The 9,537-nt window shown below is 36.4% G+C and overlaps 1 protein-coding gene across 1 annotated transcript; it reads left to right on the forward strand.

Annotated features, from left to right (window-relative positions):
• Nucleotides 1-335: 335 nt before the first annotated feature.
• ccdc12 (coiled-coil domain containing 12) lies at nucleotides 336-8,990 on the forward strand. Its single transcript, XM_056234471.1, has 8 exons — nucleotides 336-491; nucleotides 1,283-1,356; nucleotides 5,999-6,078; nucleotides 6,594-6,655; nucleotides 6,758-6,792; nucleotides 6,920-6,996; nucleotides 8,582-8,794; nucleotides 8,830-8,990. The coding sequence occupies exons 1-7, from the start codon at nucleotides 408-410 to the stop codon at nucleotides 8,659-8,661; spliced, it is 492 nt and encodes a 163-aa protein (XP_056090446.1). The 5' UTR covers nucleotides 336-407; the 3' UTR covers nucleotides 8,662-8,794; nucleotides 8,830-8,990.
• The last annotated feature ends 547 nt before the right edge of the window (nucleotides 8,991-9,537 follow it).

Here is a 9,537-nt window from a genome sequence, read left to right on the forward strand (position 1 = left end):
TGTTTTGAAGTCTATATGCAGTTGTTGTATTTAAAACTATTGATTTTATTTTCTGGATTTTTTTTAAATCAGCTATTTATCAGTTATCAGCCATAATTATTAGCTTATTAATGTTAGCTAAAATGTTAATATCTGTGCATCCCTACTAACTTCTATGAATTATTTTATCAAATTATGTAAATACAGCCATTTGTTTATTTATGTATTACTTTTTTAAACATTTAATAAATATCATATTATCATTATGTTATCACTTTAGCCAATGTATTATAGTTATTTACATATTATTGACTGGTATAGGTTATACAAAATCGCTCTTTTCGGTGCTCCTTTAGCAGCCTCGCTCAGACAGACCTTATGGTCGATTGCAGATTCATCGATCCTGCTACCCATGCTTTAATTTCACCATGGAGAAGCCTGTGGGTTCTTTACAAGAGCAAGCTTTGAAAAGGAAAGAACGATTAAAAGCTCTACGAGACCGACAGTTTCAAGTGAGTTGCCTAATAAATGTTATTTTCTTTAAGACATAAGGTAAATAAAGCGCGCTCACTGGGCAACTTGCTTTAGTTAGCTAACGTTAGCATGTTAGCAAAACAATTAAGCATTTCCGATTGTTTTATGATAAATTTAGCATAAGTTGTCATCAAGAGGATTTGGTCATTTTAATGTCCCCCCGTCTTACTTTTAATTAATTTATGTTCCATTCTTTCCAGTCTATTATCCAAAGAAGTTATTATTTTGCATTAATGATCATTGAACAAACACTTACAATGAATGTAGAAAAGCTTGATAAGCAAACATGTTTTAGTTTGGTTTAAGCTTTTTTTTTCGCCAGTAGGATTGGCCATGCAAACCGATCAGCTGTGCTGGAAACTTATAACAGAAATAATCACAAGTACATGGAATTAAGATTTGTCTTCTCTATACAACAACATAGGGGTGAATTCAGGTTAATTGATACACTTTTTCCAAGTCATCTCAATGGCAAAAAGTGTCCCAATCACGCTGAATTCACCCTATAACTAGATTCAGTCCCTTAAAAAATGAGGAACAAGCCTGTGCAGTTTTATTAGTGGTAATCGACATACCACCAATGTCGTTAGATTTTAATTAACTAACCTGTTTCCTTAAATGCGCACACGATACTTTTGCTCTGATTCATTGTGACATAGTTTCCATATGTCTTATTGTATGTCAGTGTTCATCAGAGTTTAATAGTTTTGGATCAACATTTGGATTTTTCCTTTTTGTTCACAACTATTTGTTGTTTTTTTAACTACAGGGACAGGCACCTGAAGATGGAGAGCCTGTGAGCAAAAGAGCTCTGGAGGACTCTGAGACAGAGGACAGACACAGGTAAACACACAGATATAATGTCTGTTGTCACTTCTACCGAAGAATACCACAAAGAACTAAACTAAATTCTCAGTTCCACCATTTAGAAACAAATAGGAGTTCGTTGAAAAGACTGCCTGTTGTAAATGGGCAATACATAACAAAGCTGTACTCTGTTTATATGATCTTAACAAGGGCTGGAAGCAAGGTAAAGGTCTCTCTTGCTCTCAGTTCTATTTCAGGCTCAAGCCAAGGCCTCGAGCTCTCTGCTTTTTTCCGTTGTTTACTTTCAGAACCCTTGTGCTCCCCTCCTCCCTGAGCTCAAGAGGTGTTTGGCATTAACAGTTTGCAAAGGTTCCTAAACACTCATCACCTAATATCTGGACTATGTCTACCTTAGTACATAGTTCACATGAAAAAATAAAATTCTGTCCTCATTTAGCCTACTTGCTCATTCTGTGAAACACAAAAGAAGATATTTTGAAGAATGTTGGTAACCAAACAGTTTTTACTCCAATTGTGAGACATTTTGTAAAATATCGTCTTTTATGTTCTTTAGAAGAAAATCATAAAAGTTTTGGAATGACATGAGGGCGAGTAAATGATGACAGAAAGAATTAACCTATATGACTTAATTGATCTACAGTATTGTGGGTATAAGGCTTTTACTTTTACTTAGGTTTTGAAATGAAGCTGATATAGGAGATTGTCTGGGAGAGAATGTTTTAAGGTGTGTCTCCTTAAACATTCATTATTAAAATAGCGACACAGCTTGGAAACAATGAGGTGTAATTCACCACCGAGCACACTTGTTATTGTGACACTTCAATGCTGCAATACCTGACAAATAATCTACTTGTCTTAACAAAAACAAAATGACAGTTTGAATTGTCTTTCAGGTTTATTTTAAATCGGGAAACAAAAATTTAACTGGTTATAGAGGGAAATATTTTATGATTTTATGGAGACAACTGGAAAAAAAGCCAGAATGAATCAAAATGAACTTAAAAAAAAAAAGCAAGTACACATTCAATTGATCAAAAGTGACAGTAAAGACAAAATATTTCTATTTAAAATATATGCTGTTCTATGATTAATAAAATTCTGACTTTGAGTTTCCACAAAAATACTAAGCAGCACAACCGTTTGATAATAACAACATTGATAATAATAAGCATCAAATCAGCATATTAGAATGATTTCTGAAGGATCATGTGACACTGAAGACTGGCATAATGATGCTTAAAAATTCAGCTTTGCCATCGGAGGAATAAATTACATTTTAAAATGTATTTAAATAGAAAACAATTACTTTGTATTGTAATAATATTTCACAATTCTTACTGTTTTTACTGTATTTTTGATCAAATAAATGGTGCTGTAAGTTGGCATAAGAGACTTATTTCAGAAACATTAAAAATCTTACCGACCCCAAACTTTTGAATGGAAGTGTACTTTATCGTGCTTGAAAGTGTTTGCTGCTTATTTATTTCCAGGCTGAATCAGAGGAAACATGCTCTTTTGTTGGGCTTTTTGTTTAAGCTGTCAAAAATCTGAAGTAAGGTGAGTCAGATAATGAATGTCTGCTCAGGTTTTGAATAAAACCCAACCTTTCACCAGACAGTGTTTTGTCAGCTTAAGCAGTAAGACAAATATCAAAATTCCAACTTGACCTTGAATTTTCCCAAGCAAAGCAGAAGCCCATCTCACCACATCGCATTTGTTATTATCGCTGTACTTTTTAAATGACTTTTGTCAGCAGCCAGGATTTATTGTTCCACTGCTGCCTATTTTAGAGTGAAGGAAGCCCAACGTTGGTCCCCTCGGTTGTTTTGCTGGCTCTGAGAAACGAGAGACCTTCCACCAAACTGTCAAGGCACTCAATTCAACTCCGTCCCTTGAGCATTAGTCCCATCTTTCTGTATGTGATTAAATTAGAAAGCAGGATACTGTTCTAGGCAATGCGTCCAAACCCTTGGCCACGAGTTATTCAGGATTCAGGATGTTCTAAATGCTCACTTAGGGTTGACAAACGGCTGTTGACATTCTGAAAATGTTGAATTGTTTGGCTGTTGTACTGTAGATGAGGAAAGCCAGTGGTCCTGTATTGTTCCAGCAGGTGGTCAGGAAGTCTTTTCAGGAAATTTGAGGAAAGGGAGGCGTTCCCAGCTCTTTGTTTCAGTCGATTGCTTTGAGTGTTTTTTTCCAACGTGCTTCAAAACTCTTGTTTGGGCCTTTAGGGTCATAATATTTTGTGCAGCTTTCCAGGGCCTTGATGGGGTTTGGCCCAAGGGGGTAATCCATCGACCGGAAGTTGAAGCCGGCCGGATGCCGCCATCTTGTAGCAGAACTTCACTTGCGTTAGCATTTCCATTGTCTCCCATTCATTTTGGCGTCACTTCGACAGCGAATAACTTTACATCTGAGGCGTTTAAAGACTCCATTTGTCCATTATTTATTTCTAAAGAAACACGACAATGTATAAAGGGCTCCATTACTTTGTATCTTACGTTATGACCCCGTAGAAGCCGTTTTTGTACAAATAGGCTAACGATTCCGTCATAACACGCGACTCTCTGGCGCACACTAGAGAAAATTACCGTATAGACAGAAGTAGAAACTCGCGCGCAATCGGGGGGACGTAGAGCTCATGGACAGCTAATACTCACGATCTCCGGCTCTGCAAGTTTCGGAAGGGAATGATTCAGATTCCTCTTGGCACAGCTACTAGAAGATTAACGTCTGTCAGACAGGTTGCTCACGTCATCAAGCTTAGTTTGAGTCGGTTTGAGTCTGCGCTTCAGGAACGGAAGTGCTCAAAAATCGCTAAAAATGGGCTTCAACTGTCTCAACTGAGTTCCAATGAGATGGCTCTGTCCATTTCTTATACTGTCTATGGGTTTGGCTATGAAATTTGATTATTATTATTAAGGTAGTGGTCGCAATGCTTTGTGTTGGGTGACGTTGTTTCCATTTCATTACGCTTTATTTTGACAATCCTACACCCAAGACTATTGAAAAGGAGTGGTGACACAGCTGATATTAACAATCTGTTTGTTCCCAGCCCATTTAATTAGATGGTTTGACTCTACTGAAATTCATTTAGATCAAGCGGTGACGAATGTGGGCCACAATAAGTGTCCACAATAAACAAGAGGAATCATCTTTTAAAAATCTTTTTTAAAAACGTATCATTTTTGTATTCATGTTGGTTTCGAGAAACTTTTATACCGATTTCTAAATGTTGGTCGCACCACATGACTTTGATTTGGGGGACATTTTACAAATAAGCAGTGAAACACTTTAAAATATTGTTTATTTCTAAGAAATAATATTAAGTTTACGCCAGGTTTTCCCTTCAAGATTTAGATTTTTTTTAATGAGGTTTTTTTACATTACCACCCTCATTGATAGAACAAACAAAATAAACTTCACATTGTTGACACTTGACTCAATACTGGATGAATGTGGATCTGTAGTCAATAACTCTATTGTTTCCATCCACTCGTTTTTATGTTAATTTTGAGAGATCGCATAAAAAAAACAATGGAGATTCTAAGAATTCTAAAAATGCGCATAAAAAACATGTTTCGTCTGCTTTGCTCAAGTCATTATGTACAAAAAACAGCCACAGTGGCTTCCCCAATTGCAGAAATTTCCATTTTTATTACTGATATTTTGCTTTAGTTTCCAGGGAAGTGATGATTTTGTTGTCTTGAATACATGGGATGGAAACTGTTTTATGTGATATTCCAATTTTTGTGCTTAAGTTAAATTTGCAACTTTGGATGGAAACACTGCTGATGACAAATAAGAGTATTCATGATTAAGAAGAGGAAACATGTTTTTAAAAATCTAGTTTAAAAGCACATGTGCCAGGTTCTTAGAAATGTACTCTTTGTATTAATGTTGGTTTTGTGTTTTTGAAATTTGAATTCTATTTTCAAGAAAAGTTTGTGTAATGACTAAAAATGTCATGTGAAACCTTTTTAATAATCTAATTAATTTAAACTTCTCAAAGTAAACACAAATTTTTTTTTTAAATAATTCATGATATTTGTAAAAAATATAAGGCGGTGATGAGTGTGGGCCTGGTGTAGCCCCTTTTTTGAGAACAAAATTGGCACACATTTCAAGAGACCAACGAGTGAGCAATTTGATTAAAATGAATTCTCAGTCTCGACAGTTAGAAACAAACTTTGATGTTCTGTTGATCATGCTGTGAAGAACCCTCTGTGCTTCCCTGAAGATCCAGCAGCACATTTTGCTGTAACTTGCAAGTTAATAGATTGCTTGTTAATAGACCTGCCTGGTGATGGCATAATTGGGCTTGTTTCAACCCCTCTCAGCTGCGGTCCCTAGACACGGTCAGGTGCTACATGCTAATTAGCTAGTTCTTCAAAGATGAAGGGAGGCTTTGTACACATGGTGAGTGAATGTACTCTGGATGCCGCCACAGAGTGGATTCAGCACTCATATAGCACCAGCTGCCCACTGTCCAAACTAAATGTTTATCTGCACTGCCACCTGCTGGTTACTGGGGTTTCCTGTGATTGCCTTTGTATTATCTTCTTGAATTAATGAAAGGTTATAATGGAGGCAGTGACTAAACACTTGTTCGTAACTGCGAGTGAATTGCATGGTTTTGCAATTATGTTTGCAGAGAGCTGAAGCTGAGGAATTACACACCGGAGGACGAGGAGCTGAAGGAGAGACAGGTGCCCAAAGCAAAACCTGCATCAGGTGAGAACGCTTCTGGCTTACCTGCACAATAAATATTACTGGCTGTACCTTTAAATTATATTTTCAAATGTTTATAACTGCAAATTAAGCTTACCTTTCATGCTGGGTGATAGTTACATCAGGTGATCAGGTGTTGAGGTACTGGTTGTCTTAAAGGAATAGTTCACTTAAAAATTAAAAATCTGTCATCATGTACTCACTCTTTAAGTTGTTTCAAACCTGTATGAATTGTTTTCTTCTGCTGAACAAAAAGGGAGAAATTTTGAAGAATGGTGGTAACCAGACAGTTGATGGACCCCTTTGACTTCCAAAGTATTTTTTTTTCCTACAATGGAAGTCAATGGGGTCCATCAACTGTTTAGTTACCAACATTCTTCAAAATAGCTTTTGTCTTCAACAGAAGAATGAAATTCATACAGGTTTGAAACAACTTGAGGGTGAGTAAATGATGACAGAATTTTAGTTTTTAAGTGAACTATTCCTTTAATGGTCTTGTTTCATTCATATTCCTGTAGTGGAGGACAAGGTCAAGGACCAACTGGAAGCTGCAAACCCAGAGCCTGTGATTGAGGAAGTGGTGAGTGGATTTTTCCCTCAATCCAAAGTCCTTACACTCAGTTACACTACTACTTGTCAAAAGTTTGGAATAAATATTTTTTCTCTTGACTTGTGTTCTCAGGATCTGGCCAATCTTGCCCCCAGAAAACCAGACTGGTACAAACCTTCAATTTTTATTTATAAAACACAATCATACATCATATTCACTGTGATTTGATTTTAGTTTAATTTTCATTAGTTTAATGCTGTTAATAAAAAAAATACTGTTTTGTGTTTGTAACAGGGATCTAAAGAGGGACGTTGCCAAGAAGCTTGAGAAGCTAGAGAGGCGAACACAGAAAGCCATTGCTGAACTTATACGTGAGTATGACACTAACTGAGACAGGATTTTTTTAAAGTGCCCCTATTATGCTATCCTTAAGATTCTTCATTTTGTTCAGGAGGCCTCCGACAATAGTTTATTGTAGCATCTAAGTTCAAAAAACACTTTAATTTTCTCATAATTCTCATTGCAGTATCACCTCTTTTTCATATAGTGTCAGAAATGGTTTTATGCAAGATTCAGTCTCTCTAAACCACTCCTTTCCGAGAGCCTGCTCTGCTCTGATTAGTCAGATGGCCCAGTCTGTTGTGATTGGTGTACCACTTACAACACATGTCATATCTGAATTTCAGCTCTGAAGGCTTCCTTAGCAATTAATAGGGACATTTAACTGCGCTTCACATTTTATGGAGAACAGCTTGTTTTCTGTTGCTTTTGTAAGACGGTTCACAGCTCCTTAGTGTGCGATTACAGTTTCTATTATCTTAGTTTTCAAATATCACGATTAAATGGTGGATAACACCGTCTCTATAATGTATAAGAATATTACAAAAAACATACCACTCTGAAACGTCCTGTGAAAGCCGTGCCTGCAAAGTCTGTGCATGAAATCTGTTCTGGACAATCCTCTTGTTCGTTAATATTGTCAGGGTCTGAATCGGGCTCGAATTGGTTTGAAATAATCTTAATATTTACACTAGAGAAGAGCTTGCAGTTATGGAGGGGTGGGACATTTCCTGAACACGTGCTAAGTGCCAATCACAACACACTGAGCCAGCTAACCAATCACAGCACATTTCGGAAGAGGGGCTTTATTGAAATCGGTGCGTTCAAGCCAGACTGAGGAGAGGGGAGCTGTAATAATGTAGAATTGTTTTTAAAAAAAGCATTATTTTTATTCTAGTACACCCCAAAAATAAAATCAAGACTTCGTAAAAGGGCATATTAGGACCCCTTTAAGGCGCGTTCACACAGAGTACAATAACTATAACAATATTATTAAGTAATATTAAAATTCTGAGATTTCCACACCAGAGCTATTATGATAATGAAACGGGAACTATATTGTTGGAATCACATTCAGAACCAGCTGATGAATGATAAAAAAAAACATTGACTTTAAAGAGCTTGAGGAAGTGGCAAATTACATAGCTGAGGCCCTTAAACAAAATGGTGTTGTCCATTGGCGTGGATGCTAATATAGTTATCGTTATTGTTCTTGGTGTGAATGGCTTTCGACTGGTGTCATAAAAAAACAATGTAGCACTGAGCACTATCCATCTCTACATCACTTTTATCAGTGATATAGTTGTAAAGCCTTTTTGTAATGAGCTCCGCCAGTGCTTCATGTAAGGCTAATTGCTGTGAGGATTTAAAAAGCCCTGGAGATCTGATGTCTCTTAATGACATATGGATTTCCTGTCTTTATATGCTCCTCTGGCACACACATTACTACTACACGCTAGTTTTGTCTCTCAAACCCACAATAAAAATGAAAGTCTGTATTATCTAGAAAATAAATATTTTGTAGATCACCAATCAGAGCTAGAGCTTGCGTGTTTTTGAGTCATGTAGTCATACCTCATGTTCATAGCTTATGTCTGGGCATGTGTGATTCCACAGGGGAACGGCTCAAGGGCAGCGAGGCAGAGCTGGCGGGAGCGGTCGGAGCAGTTAGCATGGAAGAGGGAGACTCCGACTGAATGATGGTCCCACACAACAGATTTTCTAGAACTTTACGGCCTATTCCCCATTACATAGCAGTGTGTGTTTAAAATGCATTTCTTATGCTGAGCTCAGAATGAGTTCACACAACCATATCAGGTGATAATAAGTGTGAGTGTTTGTGTGAGAGAGAATGGTATATAAAGAAAGAATGAGTTGCATGTGTTTACATTGTGGAGTACACAAAGAACATCAAATCCTTCTTTTTTATTATTTTGTTGTTGTTTATTAGTAAACAATTCTTTCTTTTCTAAATTGACTGTCTTTTTCCTTTCTGGGCTTTATGATAAAACATTATCCAATGTCAGTAGGCTTTATTTAAAACTGAACCTTAATCTGTTGTATTTCTCTCCTATCTCATTAATATACATTAAATGGGAGGTTCCAAAAGCAGACTCATTACAGAGGAGAATACAAAATATCACAATTCAAGAGAAATTGTACATCTAAAACTGCAATGCTTTATTAACATAATATATTTTATGTTAATAACTTAATTTGGGTACTTGAGCCAATTTCTTCATAACATACCAAGTCTCAAATATGTGTTTTTCCCCAGAATTATTCTGCCAGTTTTCACAAACAAAATGATAGACCTACGTACACGTTTTTGGTTAAAAGACAAGTTGTATGAACAGCACAAGTCTTTGACAATAAAGTGCATTCATTATCCTCTCACTGTAACATGGCTAAAACTAAGAGACTGAAGAACTATGACATTTCACATTAAACGTAAACTTATCCTAATAATCCCAGAAAGTTAATACTTCTATCTCATTCATTTAAATGTATATTATGTTGCACGGTTGTACATTTATTACAAATGAATAATGAAAACATAGAGTATATATTAA

The sequence above is a fragment of the Rhinichthys klamathensis genome, unplaced genomic scaffold (genome assembly GCF_029890125.1).
Source record: "Rhinichthys klamathensis goyatoka isolate OS25496 unplaced genomic scaffold, OSU_Roscu_1.1 h1tg000395l_1, whole genome shotgun sequence".
NCBI lineage: Eukaryota > Metazoa > Chordata > Actinopteri > Cypriniformes > Leuciscidae > Rhinichthys > Rhinichthys klamathensis.